The 22089-nt window shown below is 34.7% G+C and overlaps 1 protein-coding gene across 7 annotated transcripts in view; it reads right to left on the bottom strand.

The window, feature by feature from the left end:
- Nucleotides 1-1349: 1349 nt before the first annotated feature.
- The window catches only part of slc12a5a (solute carrier family 12 member 5a), a 166418-nt gene continuing 145678 nt past the window's right edge, over nt 1350-22089 (bottom strand). For 3 of the 7 annotated variants that reach the window (XM_058779521.1, XM_058779526.1, XM_058779525.1), the window contains exons 9-26: nt 21558-21725; nt 21077-21175; nt 20623-20680; nt 20057-20231; nt 19790-19908; nt 18805-18903; nt 18599-18718; nt 17228-17332; nt 16071-16239; nt 15751-15946; nt 13182-13351; nt 12958-13089; nt 12163-12270; nt 11684-11809; nt 10562-10779; nt 10421-10435; nt 10196-10329; nt 3773-9626 (exon numbers count right to left, since the gene is read on the bottom strand). In XM_058779521.1, the coding sequence (XP_058635504.1) occupies nt 9535-9626; nt 10196-10329; nt 10421-10435; nt 10562-10779; nt 11684-11809; nt 12163-12270; nt 12958-13089; nt 13182-13351; nt 15751-15946; nt 16071-16239; nt 17228-17332; nt 18599-18718; nt 18805-18903; nt 19790-19908; nt 20057-20231; nt 20623-20680; nt 21077-21175; nt 21558-21725 (2303 nt within the window). In that variant the 3' untranslated portion in view covers nt 3773-9534. Of the gene's footprint in view, nt 1742-3772; nt 9627-10195; nt 10330-10420; nt 10436-10561; nt 10780-11683; nt 11810-12162; nt 12271-12957; nt 13090-13181; nt 13352-15750; nt 15947-16070; nt 16240-17227; nt 17333-18598; nt 18719-18804; nt 18904-19789; nt 19909-20056; nt 20232-20622; nt 20681-21076; nt 21176-21557; nt 21726-22089 lie in introns of those variants that run through there. The other 4 variants (XM_058779524.1, XM_058779527.1, XR_009271754.1 and 1 more) reach the window with 3 other exon arrangements.

The following is a 22089-nucleotide window of genomic DNA, read 5'->3' on the forward strand; positions in this document are numbered from 1 at the left end:
TTTCTGTCTCTCTTGAATTTGTTTCTCCAGAATAGTAAAATAAGCTGATTTTTCCCCAATTTACAGTCTGGATGCAAAGTTGCGGAAAGTCAAAGCCACAGACTATGAATTTTAGATGTTTGATATTTTGAACTGATTTTAAAACTGATTTTAATTTGTCATGCGTCTACTGCATTCTTAGAATAAAGCTTTATTGGCATTGATGGTTCCATGATGAACTTTTAACCCACTCCTGCACCCGCTCGGAACCAAACACTTAGCAAACCCACCATTGGAAATGTTTATGCAAACTTTCTCTGCACTCTTAAAAATAAAGGTTCTTTATTGGCACTGATGGTTCGATAAAGAACCTTTAACGTCCATGGAATCTTTCAATTCCACAAATGGTCCTTTATAGTGGGTTAAGGTTCTTAAGATTATTAAAATGTTCTTCACGCTGAGGAAAAAAATGGTTAACCGTTACTGAAAGGTGCTTTGAGAAACCAAAAATGTTTTTTCTATTTTATTGCTGCGAAAACTCTTTTTTTAAAAAAAAGTTATTTTATTTTTAAGTGTAGCAACAAGGTGGATGTTGTTGAGTGTTCAGAACAACTTAAGTCGTTTAGTAAGCATTTTTCTAATTGGCGAGTGTATGATGCTTAGTGTTTTAAAATCTGTTCAGATTTTAAGTAGTGTATTCCAGCCTTAATTGATTGGAGTAAGCATGCTTAGTATTCATAACATGCCACACTGTGTGCATGCAATACCTAAGACGACATGCTATATTTTCCAAAATGTATCATATAAAACAGAGCATGCTGCGCTGGAAACCCAGCTCTCAGTGAAATTCAAATCCTGCTCCATGTAACCTTATATTAAATGGCTGTGATTGATTGGCATTGTGCACCATTTTCACTTTTGTTGCTGGAAATTATGCCTGGTTTATATTAAATGTCAAATTCAACCTTGTTTAAAGGTAACCAAAAAGTGGCAAAATGAATGAAAACACTATTATTAGAATGTGAATCTGTTTAAACAAATATAAACAGTATTTAGTTCACAGAGGAAGATCTCAATACTTTCCGTCTCTGCTCCAAAATCCAGCCACAAACGCTCTTTAGGAAGCCCAGAGGACTTCTGTGAACACTTTCCTGGGACATCTTGAATCAATTGACTTTGCACCAATAAACAAAGAAATAAGCTGAAGTCAGCTAAATTGGACTATCAGGTAAAATGGGCCAAATAAGGTTGTAGCGTCATATCTCTTTAAATTTTTGCACACAATCACAATAACTGATCTTGCATTGTTGCTTCAATACTTGTTGACATGTAACAGTAATTTAGATTGGTCTGTTTTTTTTTTTTTAAATTTTTAAAGCTGGCAGGGCAGAGTGTTACATGAAGCTTGTCAGAGAAATTTAAGAGAGCCTGACATAAATTTCATTCATCAATAATAAGGGTACTAAAGCAATTATAAGTAAGCTTACCAACAAAGCAAAGGTTTATGAACAATGTTTTGACATGCTCTTTCAAATAAAAAAGTTTTAATTTAAAAAAGAAGCTTGAAAAATATCATTTTAGGTAGAAATGGCTGTTTAAGCTAAAATGGGCCACAATTTTCAGCTAAAATAGGCTACACACACACACTTTTACACAGAAATTGAGGGTGAACAGGTTTATAGGCCTAGATATGTATCCATACAAAATCTTAACAGTCTTTTAAAAAACATTTGCATTGCAGACAGTGTGGAAGGAGGACAAGCTAAGAAAGGAAACAGAGAGACGAAGAGAAAGGGAAAGAAGGGAAGATGTCAGTAAAATGGGCTGCATACACATACACACTTTTACACAGAAATTGAGGGTGAAAATGAGGTTTATAGGCCTAGATATGTAGGCCTATCCATACAAAATCTTAACTGTCTTTTAAAATATATATTTATCCTCCTGAGACCCAGCTATGGAGTTTTTGCCTCTGTAGTGGACATTATATTTCAGTGAATTTCTCTGAGACCTCACATGTCAACCCTCTCCTAGGTCTGTAAAGATGGCTAAAATTAATTTAGTGAAAAATTCTACATCCATATGGAAATATGATTACATTTTGTTATTGTCATTTAAATCTGAATAAATTTCAAATTGTTTGTCATAAAGAAACATCTCAGGAAAATTTTATGGGTTTTCAAATCCAAATATGACTTGCTGTTTTGAAACAGGACATCATTTCATACATGTCCACTGTAGAGGACACCAGGACTAAAAGCATGTTTATTATGCATTTTGGGAGACATAACAATTGAATAGGAAAATAAATTATATATCAATATTCTTATGAAATATTATAAATTATTATGAAAATCTGGCCAATTATTACTCCCATTATGACAATTCTTTTTTTCAACATGCTGTCCCAACAGCAACACATTAATATGCAAATTAGATACAGTGTATAGATACACTGTGTTTAATGGGAAAACCAGTTTATGGACATTTTTACACACATATTGCATAAAACAAAACGGTAAATCAAATCATTTTGTTACATATTTTATAACAGTTGAGAATCATCCTTAAACAAAGTTTAATCCTGAAACCTAAAAAATGATTGGTGATTTAAAAAAAAAATTCCATTGTTTTTGCCTTTTTGATGTCTATTCATGCCATTAAAATTTTTAGAAAAACTGCAGTATAATTTAAAAAATAAAATATTTTTACTTTTTTTTTCTTATGCTCTAAACAGTGTAATGACATGAAAAAATACTAAATTCACAAAGCTTATTTTTTCTGGGTCTCAGGAGGATATATATAAATTATATCTGCAAAGACTGGCTTTGAAGGGAATGCAGCAAAAGATCTAACTGGCCTGACGAGGTGCAGTGTAAAGACCGACAGCATACAGGACATGTTAAAGTGTTTTTGTGTTTTGTTTTTTTGTCAAAGATGTCCTAATCTTTAACAAAACGTTTGACAAGCATACACACATACATGCACACAAAAGACACCGATGCACAGAAACACACACCTATACAACATGATCGGTTCATTTTTAATTGCATTGTTTAATGAAATATTTGTTCAACTTTCTTTTTAATGAAATACATTTATGGTGTTGTTGCAATGGCACACTAAAGACAATAGTGTCAATTTACTGTTAAAAATAAAATGATTTCAGCTGAAATTACCTGACCCATTTTACCTGAATGTTATGCAGTGGCTCAAGAAGGTACCTGCTGATACTCTAAGTCTCATAATTTTAAAACAATTATACTTTTTCACATTTAATGTATATATATATATATATATATATATATATATATATATATATATATATATAGATCTAAGAGACCCGTGCTAATTTATAAAAAATGTCATTAGATCCCATGCATAGCTTATTTGATGGTATTTACCAAAACGTGGCCCATTTTAGCAGACTTCACCCTACTTCAAAAGAACTGACTTTGAGAAATGTTTCAGATTCCCCAACATGAGAGGGAACTGGGTTCAAGATGGTTAACTAGTCAACACTGAGGTTTACTGGTTAGTCCAGACGTTTGTTTTGATATTTTCAGCAATTCCAGTGCTTCAGCTGACAGTTTTCACAGTAAAAGCTTCTCAGAAAAGTAATTAAATCACAGCCGGTTCAAGTCATGGAGTCTCTACTAATGAGCTGATGATATTAATCAGGTGTGTACTATAAATGACATCCAAAATGTAGTGTGTTGAAGTATCTCAGGAGCAGGATTGAGATTTTGAGCCTTTGAAAAGCTGCTCGGAATGAAGACTCGATCATATAATCCGTAATAAAATGGTATTCGTTTATTGCATTTTGTGCTGACAAATCTATAAAATGGAATGGGAGTTTTGCAGAAGCCATAGAGATAAAGCATTTGAAATGTAAGATAAAACTACATTATTTTCTTTATGTACCATGAAACACAATAGATAATACTCATTATTTATCTTTTTAAAATATTCAACTTACACTGACACAAAAAATAAACACCTCAACATTAACTAGGTCTGCTATATTTACAGGACCCACCTCCACCCTTGCCTGTGGTCCCAGATCTGCTGTGTGTATGTCACTGCACACACACACACACACACACACGCACGCATCCACACACACACAACTGAAAAACACACAGGAACACACTACATGGCAATATGACCATAAAACCCTGAAACGCACAAAGAAAAAAAAAGAAAGAAGTAAAATCGCTTTTTCTCCACTACATTCCCTTTCAAATGTTCATACAAAATGTTTTCATTTCAAATGAATCAAAAACAAGCCTGAGGGATTCAGTCATTTTCCATGTAAAACTAATGTTCTGATCTAGAATTAACTGCACTATCATTTGCAAACCGTGAAATCAGTGAATTGCCTAAAGCGAGCTATTCAATAAATCACATTTTTTGCCTTTCAGAGAAGCAAAGCCAAGACAAAGTGGGATTTTGTTTGTACATTTTTCTTATAATCGTCTCGGATTGTTTACTTCAGCAATATCCAACTCGCAGTTGTGCTGTAATAAAGTAGTAAGCCATGCAATCTGCTTTTCCAATCAAATTAGTAGGGAACAACTCAATGTTTTTTATAGATATTCTATTTAATATCTTTAGTCCTTTCAGCTTAATTTGAGTGTTTGAAATTGGCCCTAGAATTAAAAACTAGATTGTTTTTAAATATATATATTAAATATAATATTGATTAAATATCAAAATAAAATAAATTTTTTTTTGCATTTTCTTTTTTTTTGTTAACATATAGCTGCCAATTTGTGTATTTAAGGCATGTGTAAATAATGATTTTACTGCTAAACAAAACAAACCCTCAAGTTTCTTTTTAATTCATTCAGAATGACAGTTTGAAATAGACTAAACACATACCCAGGTTAACATAAATAACTTTGGTAATCAGTTCTTTAAATATATTAACTCAAAATGGTCTTCGTCTTGGCTATAAACTACCTATAGTAAAAATAGACCCCTTTAACCAATCAATATCCATTCACACTAAGATAGTTGATCCAAAGAAACCGTTGTGCACAACAAGAACACCAAACATCTGGTAAAAATAACACATTTACAATTAAATAACTGAAATAAACTGGCGTGAACGTAATACTGTATATCACAAAACATTTAAATATTTATATATATTTATATATCAGCTTGGTCAGGATAATGTGCATGCGTTGAACAGGACAACGGACCCAGGTCCTGGCTCTATTTCAACTGCTTCAGATGGATTTGATTCAGATTTCAACATTTGGACTTTGACAGAGCTTCACATGTTCATTGTTCACATGCATGAAGAGCTGTACTGTTTTTTTTTTTTTATCCGAAGTTATACTGGAATGTTAAGAAAAGGTGACCTCAGAGGTAAATGTCATGGGAGTAAACTCTCAAAAATAAAGGTTTGACAGTCTAATCCCTTTTTAAGCTATATTCTGGTGCTTAGTAAAACCTAGAAACCAAAACCGATCTGATCTGAAGAACCTGTAGAAAACATCAAGAACTTTTTAATACAGCGATAACCTAAAATGCAGCAAGCAACCTTCGATTTCTGAGAGTGTAGGATTAATAAAATGAAGTGAGATTCACATTTTTTATTTTTTTTTTGGAGAACATCCAATGGCGTGGGTCAGAACCAAGTACAGACTGTTATTCAGAGCCCTTTTTTGTTTCCGAGATGTGTTGAACGCCTCGATATTCCTTGGCGAAGGAATACACATTTTCTTTTTTGCTACACACAAGCCAGGTATTCATCGTGAGATATTGAAGAAAGGAAAGGATTGTGAATGTGTCCACTGTCAGTTTGAATAGAGCCAAGCCCAGCAGTGGAAGCGCTTGTTTATAGTCTTTTTATACGGTGATCACATCGAAACAGTGCTTGCAGGTTCGGAATGATGTAGGGAGTGAAAAGTGGGAGGAATGGAGATGTTACTACATCAACTCAGTGATTCGTATTAGAAATATATCTTCTTTTTCTTTTTCTTTTTTTACATCTACGTATACTCTTTTCGTCATTAATTACAAGAAATGCTAGAAATTCATGCCAAATAAACAGCAAACACACATTTTTTGTTTTGTTTTACAGCATAACAAAATCAATCTTCGGGTATTATGTTACCGCAGCGAACAAAACTCTGTCCGGTCTACAATAACTTGGCCGATGCAGTACACACTCTCGCCGCTAGAGGCATCAGCGCTGAAATGGATCTGGCATGCTCATGATTCTGGCAACTCAATCGTCACTGTCACCATGGACGTAAATAACGTTAACTCGTATAAAGTGCATTTCTATCTCAGCCACCATAGAACAGATGTGACGCACACTCTAGCATACGAAGCGCGCCGATGAACTCTACGAGAAGCAGACTCGTGTGCGAACTAGCAACTAAAAAATACACCATACGTACCGTTTCCAGTGGAAATCAATATTGCACGTTACCGTTGAAAACAAAAAAGTTCAGTTTTTTCAGTGTGTACTAAAAGCATCCTAACAAACACATCAGGGAACAACGACCCTGTAGCTACAGTGTCTCGAGAGCGATATTATGTACAAAACCCAAAACAACAACACACAGTATCCCGCTAATCTAAGTTTACACGTAAGAACATTTTGCCGTTGAGTCGCGACAACAATCTGAAAAAGCTGCCTTGACATTTTTCCAGGAACCGCTCTTTTCACATTACGAAAATCAAATTTTTCCAACACACACCATGCAAACGAAGCGTATCGTAAGTGGTTTGTTAAAAACATCGTTGAGTGAACAAATTGTCGAAACGTCATCAGAGGCTCAGTCTACGCAGGCAGTATTATGTTAAAAAATACGTCGCGTTTCGACGCACGTTTTGCGTTTTGTTCAGATTCAGTGAACGTTGTCATCACTTTAAGTTATCACTTTTAACAGAAAATAAACTAAATGAAACATGATAAAGCTGATTACATAAGGCTGAAGTCGTTTTCGATGCAAACACCAGAACTGTTATGCGATCTTAGCGTCAGCCCCTCCCCTCGTAAATATACCTTTAAATATTTAATCTTTCGCTTTATGTACACGCACAATCCATATCTATTCATACACTAGCAGCAGCATTCATCTTATGAGAGGTTTTCCCATGTTTAAACATAAAATAATCTGTAATATCTTCATAAACTACTGTATATACTTTCTTACCAGTGAGATTGAGGTTATATATATTTATCTATATATTTGCATTTATATATATATATATATATATATGTATGTATATATGCAGTTGTTGGTATTTCTGCTAAAATAAAGACTGTATAAAATAGCCTATATCTCTAGAAAAATAAATAATGCAATGAATTTATGATTTTCCAATTTCACATAGCCTTCATTATGCTCTCAAAAATACACTTTCTGATCTACTTTTCTATGATCAAAACATAATTTTGCAAACAATCTTGGGTTAATTTTGCATCTGAAATCTAATTTTGTGATTTGGCTTATGCATTACAGTCTTGCTGCATAGAGTTCAGATTTCCATAATTCTTTATAACAACTCAATCTAATGCTGCATTCACGACACGTCAGAATTACCGTAATTACCAAACTACAAACCCGAGTCAATTCTGAGCTGTTTATGGACCCAGAAATGATTAGTAACTATAGTGACGCCCAAAATGGATCCATATGCGACTTTGTTGATAATGACAGCAATCTACTTTTTTTTTTTTTTTTTAAATCACACAAATTCACTTCTTGCAACAGCACAGTAACACAAAATCACATCTCAAAGAAAGCGTGCAAGTTGAACTGTAGCTTAAACTGCTGAAGCCGCTGCGATTTCGGATGCTTTTATGTAAAGTCAAGCAATTAAATAATTCAGAGTTTCCAACTTTGATATGAAGTTAAAGAAATCAAGTTTCAAAGTCAGAAACTCTGAGGTGAGTGCAGCATTTGTGTTTAAAGTGACATTGTTATCAATATTAGTTTCTATTGACAATTCACATTTTCTTTCACATGGCACGAGTGAAATCGAAGTTTGGCAATACAATCAGATACCATAATACTCTATATATAGCTCTGTGACATTTCTGGTGTAATATAATATAGATTTTGTCTATGATATAGCTAATTCATACAGATTTGTCTGTAAATGCAACAAACAGAGGTTTTCTTTATAGCAAAATGGGAAAAAAGAAAGAAATGGGCAACTTCCATTTGCACGAGGATGCAACTCGCTCATTCACTCATGCAAACACACACACACACACACACACACACACACACATTCATTTAATGAATCCACAGACTCATTAAATCATTTGTTACACAGTGGCTGTCAGTGCAGGTTGAGTGCTTGTTGGGGAGGGGAGGTTTGGTACCGTAGTACACTTCAAGCCGCCATAGTGAAGCCTGTAGCCACCCAAAACAGCCTGACCCTGTAAGACAACAGCGTTTCTTCACCAGAATCTTCGGTTATTTCACAATAAAAATACTAACACTGATATTTAATAATGCCTTATACACTATTTACACTACTCCGGAGTGGCTGAGTACTTTCTTTTTTCTTTTTTCTCCAAACATGTTCTTTCGCTAATTACAGTGTCGGTTGCACCGATAGACTCTCACTCGCTGCTTTGCTGTCAAACAGCAAGTCGCACACCCTGCCAGCCTTGTTTTTTGGCACATATTGTGACTGTATTTGGCAGGGGGATAGCTAGGAACGAATAAAAACATGGAGGAGGTTGATGAGACAAAACAAACACACAACAACAGATCTTTGTGCAGAGGAACCCGCTTAAAGTCAACGTGAAATGCTGTTTGCAAACAATTTTGCTTCCGTAATGCAAGCATTCAGGAAGATAAGCAAAAAATGCACACGTGATTTGATTGGGTGTTGAAAAATGAGGTTTTCAGGAGCTATTTTTATATTTTGATTATAAAAACAAACTTTTTTCTTCGGAATAACATCGTTAAAGAAAGTAAATAGGTCTAAGTTTCATTTCACATTGACTTTAAACTTCACATTTGACAGTTCACATTATAGTATTAACTCATTATTAATTCACATTTGACCAATCTGCAGACCAAAACCCACAGAGTTCAAACCATGAAAATCTTTTCCCAAGGTTGTCAGTCTTTACCAGAGCAGAAGTATTTCACAGCATCTCTGGTGCAGTTTTGAACTCAGATTCCTTGACTTTGCACATTCTTCTCTGGATCCTCTTCCTCAAAACAAATAAATAAAAACAAATCAAGCCCAACCCACCCGCTTCTCCTGATTGGCTGAGAGCGGTGATTGACAGATGATGTAGGAAAGCTACAGCAGACGGGGCATTGAACAAATACCCACTGACATCAACAGTGCACTTCATTGAACAATAAAGTGTGGATCACGTCCATCATGAACGAGAGTAACGCCAAGAGCGATGTTTGGCCAGTGAGAGCTTGGCAAACCAGTAGAACGGCATTTTCTGCTGGATGAATGAAGCTGGTTGATTGAAGGGAATTCTGGGATATTGCTTGGACCACACTGGGGAAGGAGGGCAAATGGGGTGGGATAACGTCGACTAGTTTCTTAAGAGTAGATGGTGATGACCTCACGACCTCCACCACGCACGAGGAGGACCCGGTTGAGACCTTCGGTTAAAACCTCCATGAATTCCATGTCTGATTGACAGAGTCAAGGAAATGAGAGCTGTAAAAGATATGAAACAGACATACAGATGGTGTCATGCTCACCAAGGCTGTATTTATTTGGTCAAAAATACAGTAAAAACAGTAATATTGTGAAATATTATCACAATTTCAAATAGTTGGTTTCTACTCTGAGTCAAAGCTGAATTTTCAGCATCATTACTCCAGTCTTCAGTGTCACATGATTCTTCAGAAATCATTCTATCATGCTGCATATAAGAAACATATTATTAGTATTGAATTTTTGTGGAAACTGGGATACATTTTTATTTTCAGCACAGAATTTTTAAAATCACTTTTGAGCAATTTAATGCATCCTTTCTGGTTAAAAGCACTCATTTCCTTCATTAAATTAACTTTTGAACAGTGGTGTATTTGCATACTTTCCCATAATGCAATGGACTCGACCGTTTAAAGTCTTTCTTGACTCATTATTGGTTTGGTCTACCAAAAATGTAGAATTTTTACACCAAACTGGAATAACAAATAATTTTCTAAATGACAACAATGAGAAAATGCAACACAAAAAATGATCAGGATACAGTTCTCGTCGCCGCTCCTGTTTTTGGGCGGTCCGGGCATGTTGAGCAGGACTAGTTTGGCCTCCTGGGATTTCTTAACAATGACTTCGTTGAGTCTGAGTGCAGTGTGCATGCGCCTCACGTTGGACTGGTTTCTGAAAACAAAACCATCATCAACCATAAGCTCATAAACATTCATCAACATCAGCGAGTGTGAATGTGTGCATCGCTGTCAGAGATACTCACAGATTTTCCCACTCTCTGTGGCGTGACAGAGAAAGAATGAAAGACGAGTGTAAATGTGAGCAATGCAAAACTGAACCTAAATTCAAACCTTTGCAAATATATTTTTAAATCAGGTGACTTTTCGGCATATGCTGCACTCACGGTTTCATGTTGAAGAGGTCTTTGATGGCCTCTGGTGTCGTAGCTCCTACAGGTTTGGCCTGCTCTCCATCACACTTCGCTTCGGTCCATGTCATCTGAACAGCTGTGCCGGGGGTCTCGGCGTCTGCGCTGGGGGACTGCGGTGTGGCTGGGGTCGGTGGGTTGGTACTCTTGTCATGAATGAGCTGTTCCTGTTGGGATGGGGACACAGGGACAGACTGAGAGGGCAGGACCGGTACATACGCACATATGGAGAATGTCAGGGCGAAAGAGAAGGAAAAGAAAACGTTAATGATCACATACAGATTAAAAGATTTTAAAATGAAAATAAATATTTAAATCATAAATAATAGTAATAATAAATCATAAATTATTATGAAATAAAAATAAACAATACAGTTCAATAATCACAACAATAATAACAAATGAGATCATGATCTCAATGAAAATGAAAATGCTTTATAATGAATAATATTTTTATTTATTGACTTTTAAATTTTAATTTAATTGTATTTCAGTTATTTGTTACAATCACAATGAAACTGACAATGCATTATAATGAATAACACTAAATACTAAATCATTATTAAATTAAAATAATTAATAAATATAAAATTAAACTAACTTATATATTGACGGATTATTTTATTTTAAGTATATTTAATTTTTTTTTAACTTTTAGAATTAAATTAAAAGACAAGTTAAAAATAAAACTAAAAATAATTTGATAATTTACCGTTGCTAGTTTATTATAATTATTTCTTCATTTGAAAAAATTTAATAAAAAAATAATTAAAACAAATTAAATTATTAAAATGGCATTTCTTATAACTAAAAATATTTCAAATAAATAACTTTTAAGAAAGAAAGAGAGAGAGAGAGAGAGCGAGAGAAAGAGAGAGAGATGGATTCTGCCATGTCCGTTACTCTGAAAGGCATCACAAAAACACTGATATCAGTCAAGCTGAGATCACAGCATGTTCAACACAAGTGACGTGGCTGTTACTGGCATGTAAAACGAAAACTGTAAAGCCATTGATTTGTTTCTGTGATATCTGAAGACACGATTATTACAGGCACAGAATGAAATGAGCATTGCTGGCTCGGTCGGTCATGCTGTACCTCCTCTTCTGGTTTCTCCTCTTTGCTGCTGGCCGCCGGTTCCTCTGTCACACTCAGCTGGGTCGTGACGGCGGCCGGGTTCTTACGGCGGATCGACCCGCGAGAGCTGTCAGTGATGCTCTGGATCTGAAGGGAGGGGAACGATGGGAATATTAATGAGAGACGAGGCCCCGTCCACATGCACTGATGTAATGCATAATGAGCCTTGCAGTTCAACTGTATTTGTACCCTGTGATGTAATATTATTATATTAATGAGGTGTTTTCCATAAAGTACAGAGAAATACATAAGTAGTTTAACTCTTTAAAATGAAAACTATCCAGCCAAAAATAAAAACATTGCTGCATTTATGCTTTCTAAACTTTTAAAATGGACTGATCACTTTTGTTATTAACATAACTTTGATGCACAAGTTTGTAGAGCAGCGTGCTTGATCATTAGTACAGGCTGATGGTGAATGTATGAGGACGGACGTGTACCTCACGTTCACGCTCAGTCTTGGTGAGGTTGATCTGCTTCAGGATCTGAGATCTCTGCTCCATCACCAGGGTCTTCTCATATGTGTACGCTGAGATATCACTGTCATGCTGAAGATACAGGAGAGAGATGCTATAGTTCTCAATAATTCTCTGAGTTACAGAACTGTACAGAAACAGTGAGAAAACAAGGAAAATATAGTCTACAATTAAGGAATAGCTGATCCAAATGTACATTTTTGTCATCATCTGCAGCTACCTTTTATGAAAATGAAATTTTTCTGAAAAAAAAAAAGTAAAACAAAAGTAGCTGCAAATGATGACATTTCTTTATATATATACTGCATATAAACACACACACACAATATATATATATATATATACTGTATATATATATATATATTTGTTTATGTATAATAATAATATATACACACACATACACACATATCCAAATAAATATTATTTTTGAGTAACTTTTTGGGACAACATATTTAGACAACATTTTAACGGAATAAACTGAAATAAATTGAATTTGATCATTTGAACAATTATGGCAAATATTATAAGATGTTATACTACATGTTTACTACAGCATCATTTTCTGCCCCAGCTTTTTAAATATTTATTTAAATATTAAATATACCTCCCTAGTTAACTTCTGACCTTGATCTGCTCACCTTCCTTGCGCACAAACCCTGTATGCTTTTCAACTTTTCAACTTAAACATCATCCTGTTTCTCTCTCGAAGCTGCTTTTGAACACGAGTAGTACAAGTATAACGGTGAGCGGATGCATTACCATCTCCACCACCTCCACCGCGGCGTCTATGCGCAGGTGATACAGAAAGGTTGTCAGATCCTTCTTCATCTGGATGCTGTTATCGTCCATCTGGGCCACAGTGAAGATGCGCATCTTGCACTTCCTCCAAACCTACAGAACATCATCCACAGATGTCAACACATGAGCTGCAGTGCCTTAACTATAACGTCCTTCTGACAGAAACGAAGAGTTAAAGCATGTACCTTGTGCTGGCGGAGGAGGAAGGGCAGCAGCATCAGCATGCCTCCATCATGAACGATCCACCACACGTCAATGTGACCCACCGTGAAACGCTCTCCGTTTGACGGGAAGGCCGAGACGTTCTTGGGCACCAGCAGGGCTTTACTGGCAGCGGTGGTTTCTCTTACCAGCTCTGTAATGAAGGCATGTTTATATTTATTATTTACGCTTATGAATACAGTGTATTATTTCTGAAGGATCATGTGACACTAAAGACTGGAGTAATGATGCTGAAAATTCAGCTTTGCATCACATCACATTGTACAATATATTCAAATAGAAAATTGATATTTTAAAGTGTAATAACATTTCACAATATTACAGTTTTTACTGTATTTAATAACACCTTTATGAGCATTACACACTTCTTAAAAATGTAAATAAATAAAAAATAAACTAATTAAAAAATATTACTGATCTCAAACTTTTGAACAGTAATATGTGCAATATATATATATTTATATATCTTATGTGCATGAAAATATATATAACAATATAACAATGTAATATACAACTTTAAAGGTGATTTTCTCAATATTTACATTTTTTTGCACCCTCAGATTTTCAAATAGTCGTATCTTGGCCAAATATTGTCCTTTCCTAACAAATACATCAGTGGAAAGCTTATTTATTCAGCTTTCAGATGATGCATAAATCTCAATTTCAATAAATTGACCTTTATGACTGGTTTTGTGGTCCAGGGTGGGGTCACATATTTAATTTACTGGATTATTCAAAAAAGGGCAATATCATTTGGATTTGTACTATATAAACCATTTTCTTGTTGAAGTTTCAGTAAATGTCATTATATTGTCAAATATACAATTACTGTGACATAAATTCATTCATATCGATTTTGTTGATCCCGCTCATCCTTAATCAATTGTATTTACACAGAATCAATACTCGAGGAGGATCAGCTGATAATTAAACACTTGTATTCAGCAGCACTGTCTATTTCTGTAACTGTGTTAAACCTTACATACTGACTCAAGAGGTGTAAATTCAATCTCACAAAGCCAGAGGAAAATTATACAGCTCAGTTATGTTTAATATAGCAACTTTGTGTCAGATATATCGGTAACACTTTACAATACGATGACACTAATATGCATTAATTCATGCTTAACTAATGCACAGATAATCATGAGTTAATGTGTAACTCATGAAGAACTAAACCATTTATTAACAATTACTGCATCAGCAATAAATGAACATTCAATATGATTCATAGAGTAAGTAATCAATAAATTGTTATCAGTTAAATGCGTCATAATATATTAACTACCTAATAACTTATTTTATTAACTAATGAAGTAAATTAATATGTTAATTACCACATTGGGTCGAAGCCACGCCTTTAAACTTCCAGTTGTCTGCTTTAATTAATCATTAGCTAATGATTTGCATGAGTATCATTATGTTATGACTTTACTTGTTGAGGCACTCGACTAACTAACTAATTCAAAATCTATAACCACAATGACATATTACTTAACAATTAGTTAATAGTCATGTGCCTCAACAAGTAAAGTCATAACATAATGATACTCATGCAAATCATTAGCTAATGATTAATTAAAGCAGACAACTGGAAGTTTAAAGGCGTGGCTTCGACCCAATGTGGTAATTAACATATTAATTTACTTCATTAGTTAATAAAATAAGTTATTAGGTAGTTAATATATTATGACACATTTAACTGATAACAATTTATTGATTACTTAATCTTTGAATCATACCGAATGTTCATTAGTTGCTGATGCAGTAATCATTAATAAATGGTTTAGTTCATTAACTCATGATTATCTGTGCATTAGTTAAGCATTATTTAATGCATATTTGTGCACCCGTATTGTAAAGTGTTACCGATATATCTCCTCAAATTCCGTAGGAAAAATAAAAATAGGCACAAATTAGATCATTTGATGAGAAATGCTTGAGTTTATATTGAGGTCTCTGCCTTTTGATCGCAGACTTTGGTATTTTTTAACACAATCTGACCATAGTTTTGAACCTACGAGAAGGAGAAACATCTCCAAAGTGCATTTCATCTCAGTGCTGTTTGGGATGAACAATAAAAGAGATCTCATTTGTGATTCTTTCCAACACTCTTAAAAAAGTTTGATGTCATAGAAGAAACATTTTTGGTTCCTTTCCAGTAAACAGTTCTTAAAAAAAGAAAAGAAAAAAAAACAACACTTTTTTTCTTATTCTCTTAAAATGAAGTGATCTTTAATGGCACTGATTTTTTTTCTCCGTTGCAGAAACAAACTTCCCTAAAATGGTGATTTTAACTGTTTAACTGTTCACTGAAAGGTTCTTTTGGTAACCAAATTTTTTTTTTTTCTATGGCATCACTGTAAAAACCACCAGAGTGTAGCGTGAAGAACATTTGTAAAAAATCTAAAGACCTTTTTTTCACTATAAAGATCCTTGTGAGTAAAGTAAAGGTTCAATGGCTGTTAAAGGTTCTTCATGGAATCATCAATGCCAATATAGAACCTTTAAATAAGAAGAAATGTCTCTCACCAATGAAGTTTCTCCAGCTCTGATGATCCTCGGCCTGTTTCCAGTTGCGCGGCCAGCAGGCCAGAACAGTGTTGTGTTGAAGACCTCCCAACCCTCCGGCTTGGACCAAATGTGACGTGGCGTCCCTCATGTTAGAAGAAATGACCACCTGACAGAAACCCTTCACCTTCTCCGCCTCCATGAGCTTCTTCAGAGACTTTGAGACACAAAACAAAGCGGGGGAATTACATTATAACACAAATAAATATCACAATTAAGTTCTAACTTACGCTGTCTGAGCAGGTAGTTCACTAGCCATGCCGTGTTTGTGTGAATGTCACCTGTTCGGCCTGCTGTCCTTGAGGATGGTTTTCCAGGTAGGTTCCCTCCAGCGCTGTGCCCACGATGGTCAGACCCTTCCCAGCCTTCAGCTGACTGGTCAGAGACAGCAAACGCGGCTGCTCCACGTTCAGCTCAGAATCCATGTTAACCAGGACTAATATCTGGGGTCTGAGGAGAAAGAAAAAACAGGAGAGAATAGTGTCAAAACTTTAAGGTTACACATGCGCAATAAGACCAGTAACATAAATACCGTACCTTTAAAATTCAGCACAAATATATTTAAATATGAATATATAAAACATAAATATCTAAATAATTAAAATGTTAATATGAAGAAACATATAAACACATTCATATATAAATAAAAATACATACATACATGCACACTGTAAAAAAAAAAAAAGTTGAGCCAACTTAAAATTTTAAGGCAACCAGCTTCAGCAGATTTTTGAGTTTTCTCAACTTGTCGTTTTAAGTTTTTACAACAAAGATTTGAGAATCTCCCACAAAAATAAGTTGAGAAAACTCAAAAATCTGCTGAAGCTGGTTGCCTTAAAATTTTAAGTTGGCTCAACTTTTCTTTCTTTTTTTTTTTTTTTTTTACAGTGCATGTTTAAAATAAGTATACATTTATTATTTATATAAAAAACAATATATAACAAATACATATTTACATATTACCTAAGTATAATCATATAAATATGAATATGTATATTACATAAATAATACACCCACACACAAAAATTAAATCAAATATATTTTATGTAATTATATCAATAGTTAATTAATAGTTGTATTAGCAGTTTTGATTTTAAGTTTAGTTTTTAACGTTATAGCAATTTTTGCTGTTTAAAAAAAAAAAAATTTAGCTTTAATTTATTTTTTATTTCAGTCTTCATTTTAGTCATTTTAGTTCTTCAACTTATTTTACTCCAACATATTATTCCAGTTAGTTGACAAGAAAACATTTCCATTTAAAGTTTTTTTTCTTTTTTAAGTTTAGCTTTTCATTTAATATTTTTATTTCATTTTTTATATATTTTATTTTATTTCAGCCTATTTCTATTGATGAAAAAAATATTAATATAAATATATAAATGATACAATTATATACAGTATTTATAATAGTATTATTATAATTCATATATTTTTTTACCTCCAGTTCTTGGTGTGCGGTGGTCCCTCTTCCAACCTCATGAGGGCGAAGCGGGCCGCGCTGAGAGACAGACCTCTTATTCCATCACCCCATTCCTTTTCTGCCCTGTCAGCACAGACACACACACATCTTTTTCACACACTCTGTTTATGTTCAGAATGCCATTCTAACATTTTACTTTCACTATATCTGCATTCATAGATGCTGATTTATGTTTCTGCCAGTGGATGTCCACCCTCCATACCAAATGTGTAACAGATGTCTTGTAGATGCACAAAGGGATACCGTTTTTGGGGTTTTCTTATAATAAATTTCACATTGGCTGCATATCATGTTATTTATTACTTATCAGAGCTGAAATTCACATCAGAGTCCATGCCAAGTCAGCATGCTTTTGTGTTTCAAATAAAACCAAATAATTCACACATAAGCTGTAACCAGATGCACAAGTATACTGGATGAAATCCTTACATGAAGTAGAGACGTTTGCTCTAACTGTTGCTACACATTTACAGAAGAAATTAATGTCCTGTTATTTTTTCCTGACTTTAATGCATACTGCCATATAAATGAAGTATTCATGGAAGTATGAAATAAATAGTCAATACCATAAATAACGACATTTTATTTTTTATTTTTTTATCACTGGCTGATTTTGGGAACGGAACGAACGAAACTCCATTAACTGGCAACTCCAATAAGCCATTTGAGTGTATTACGACCTGATGTGAGTTCCACCAATAAGAGAGGTTCCCAAATCTCAACAGATATTTTAATTGGTTAAAATTAATAGAGAGTATCTTGTGCTTTTCCGTGAATGCTCGTGCCTATGTCTGCAGTATATTGTATATGTCTATTGTTTTGCATACTATTTTTCGGATTGCATGCAAAACCTTGATGACCTAGTACATGTGCTGGCTACTGTATCCCACAATGCAATGCACACAATTTGACCTTGCAGTTTGACTCATTTTTTGACTCAGATTTGTCTAAAATGATGACGATGACATATGCATATTGCTATTTATATTGCTTCTCTTTGTAAGAATACAGTATATACTGCACAGTATGCAGTAAGAATTCAAATCCACACACAGCCTCAGACTCCATAATCCTGCCGCCAATTTTCTCCTCGTCTTTAATTTCCGGCGACAGACTCGGGTCACTGTTCGCCTTGACTCTGGAAGTGTTTCCAAAGGAAAGGCACTAAACTAATCAAATCCTGGAGCAGATTTCAGCTGTTCTTGGCCGGCCGGATTACGAGGGATCTAAAAATCCTGACAGGTCAAACGCCTGAAACTCAATTCTAATCCATCTCTTGGTTTTCCGGCCCGCCAGTCTCCCCTCGACTCCGGGTCACAATCCACTTACCCTCGGAACTCGATATACTTGTAGATACAGCTGGCGATTCCCATGGCAAAGATGGCGTAGTACCAAGAACAGATGAACATGAGCGAGAGACAAAGGCTCATGCCAAGGAAGGATAGAGTCCTGTTGGAAAAGAGGAAGGCAAATGTTAGTGTACAAATACGAGTAAAGCCACAGCAAACGTCAAGACGCGGTGCTCTGAAGCTCACCAGTGGTAGAACTTGAATCGCGGTCTCCAGTTGGGAGTTCTGAGCAGAGTCTGAACAGCACAGGCCAGATTCACAAACATGTAGCACATGAGGAAAAACCTGCAAACACAAGACAGAAACAGACAATGTTGAGAATCAGAAACGGATACCCGGGGTTATGGCTCAAATGTTTGGACCACACTTAAAATGTCTGATTGTTATAGTAAAAAAATATGAAATTAAATAACATTTATTGAAAACAAAAATAGCCCAAACAAAGTTTTCAAGCAAAATGAAGTGGATCATGTTGATAGTTAATACAGTAATATTGTTAACTAAAACTAAACCGTAAGCTACTAAAAATCAGTTTGGTTAATTTAAATAAATATTGTTATTTAAGTATTATTTAAATACTATTTAATAATATTTAGAATTAGCTTTTATTTTCAATTTTCATTAATTTTAGTTTAAATTTTAAATAATTTTGTTAAATAGGTTATCATTTATGTTTGTTAAATATATGAATATAAATATGTCTATTGTATATAATAAAATATGAATACAATTTTATATAACATAATTACATGAATAGGTAATTAATATTTATATGAACAGTTTAATTTTAGTTTCTACGTTTCAGTTATTTAGTTATGTGTGTCTTTTTTTCAATATTTCTATTTACCTTTAATTAATTTTTTAATTTTTTATTATTTTTATTAGTAATTTAATTCTTCAACGTATTTTATTCCAGTGATCTGACATGGCAACATTTGTAATTTATATTTAAGTTTTGGTTTTCATGTAATATTTATATTTTATATTTTATTTTAGCTTTATTTCAACTGACAAAAACATTTTTGAATAGTTTTAATTTCAGAAAACAATAACAGCACTGAGGAATGCTACTTTATTTTAAAACTGCATTATCTAATGCAATGACATTCAGTAATTTTTATGTGTGATTTAAATGTGCAAACACTGTTCTGATATCTGTATCGTCTCTTACATGGAGAGAATCGGAGCGACGTTATCCAGAGAAGCGATGAGAATTCCAATCTCACAGATACACGCGGTCAGGAGCAACGCCCAGGTGGGCTCCCCGTTTGCTTTTCCATGACCAAACACCTGCAAACCACACACACACACGCACATAAATGCCTATGAAGAGCTAAACACAAGGTCAGCGCTGGCAGCTCTTGGCCAGAATAAGTTGCAATATGAATCTGACTTTATGCTGAAAGACTAAACACTCATCACATGTGTGCACGCTCACCCTGAGGAACGGCACGATGCCATCTCGAGCGATGGCCTGCATGAGACGCGGAGCGCCCGTCAAGCTCTGAAGCCCTGCACCACAGGTGGAGAAGAAGGAACCGAAGACGATGACCCAGGGCGACGGCCACGCCAGTGTCCCGATCACCAGATTCCCCCTGACCGCCTCACCAAACCTGAGATGCACAAACATACACACAAAGCATTATGCTACAACTCTTATATACAACTGTATATAAAAAATGCTTTCTCTTCATCAAAGAATCCAAATCCTAAAAATATATCACAGTTTCCCCAAAAATATTGGGCAGCAAAACCGTTTTCAACATTGATAATAATCAGAAATGTTTCTTGATATTAGAATGATTTCTGAAGGATCATGGGACACTGAAGACTGGAGTAATGATGCTGAAAATTCAGCTTTAATCACACTGCAGTAATATTTCACAATATTACTGTTTTTACTGTATTTTTGGTCAAATAAATGCAGCCTTGGTGAGAATAAGAGACTTCTTTTAAAAATGCTAGTGTACTGTATTTTTCATGAACTAACTCAGCATGACATACTTATCCCTCAGCACCGTTCCCTCGATGCAGGCGCCAAACAGAATCACGCTGGACATGTCTGAATACTTCAGTTAAAGAACATTGTTTTTTGATAAACATGTAATTGTATCAGCAGCTTTGATTGTTTCAAAGTCTTTTAGCTTCTCCACAGAGTGATTACTAGGCTTACATAATGTATAGCTATTAGAACTGAGAAGACTGACTCATTTTAGTGAATCGGTTCACTTGGACAGTTCGCTCCAATGCACTGCTTCAAAACTTACCAACTACCACACAGGATTCGTTTGTAATAAACTTAATTCTGCCAGATGCTCTTTGCAAACTGATTTGATTAAATCACTAGAATGAGTCACGTGATATTTGATCATTAGTATGTATCATAATAAACTGTATTGTTATATCAGACTGTGTCCACCAGGTGGAGCGCTGTGTGTGTTTCTCTATGAGAGGATACAGATGATGGAGGTGGTGGTGATGGCCAGGATGGTGCCGATGGGAATGGACTTCTGGGCATCCTGCAAATCACCAGATCGGTTTGATCCAGCCATGATACCTGTTCAAAACAAGACAGAGCATAGAATTCCCGGTTATTTCATAGTTTTGATGACTTGTATTCTAAAATTTGGAAAATTCAGACTTTTATAAACGTTTATTATTGGCATTCATGAAACCTTTCGATTGGCAAAAGAAAGTGGAACAAATGTTTTAAAAATGTTCTTTATATATATATATATATATATATATATATATATATATATATAAAATGGTTCTAAAAAGGAGGTTTCCTCAGGAAAATGGTTCTTTTGTGACATCGCTGTGAAAAGCCCCCCTTTATTTTAAGAGCGTAGAATATTCTAATGCATTCTGATCCACAAGGTCAATTTTCACAATCATAAATGATGGATGAGATCAGGGCTGTCAAGAGAAGACTCTACCTGTCACGGAGGGAAAGTAGATGCCCACCAGCATGGTAAAGAAGGAGGTGATGTCTGCAAGCACGTAGCGGTTGGTGTTGGTCGGTATGGAATCGGGTTCAACTGCTGCGGATAATCCCACTTTCTCAATAAAAGAACCCTTATCCATATAATTCCCAAAGAGATTCTCTGGAAGAGAGAAATAGGGAAACAAAGCGAGAGAATATGTTAAATGAGTACATTTATTTATCATAAGTGTTAGAGGCTTGTTCAGATCATTAACACTAAATATGAGCAATATTAATAGCAATGGTAAGCAGACACAGAGGAAAAGTTTTGAATTTGAAAAAAAAAAACACTTTATTTTTATTATCCTCATATAAAAGTTCATAGACAAAAGTGAATATCTTCTGTAGGTTCACTAGCATTCAAAGGTTTGGGGTCAGCTTTAATGAAAGAGGTCTCTTAGGGTCATCATCCAATATGGCAAAAAAGATTTATTTTTTTCCTAGCCAAAATATACTTTAAATATATGCTAAATATATGTTGTAAA

Source organism: Onychostoma macrolepis, chromosome 06 (genome assembly GCF_012432095.1).
Source record: "Onychostoma macrolepis isolate SWU-2019 chromosome 06, ASM1243209v1, whole genome shotgun sequence".
In the NCBI taxonomy this organism is placed as follows: Eukaryota; Metazoa; Chordata; class Actinopteri; order Cypriniformes; family Cyprinidae; genus Onychostoma; species Onychostoma macrolepis.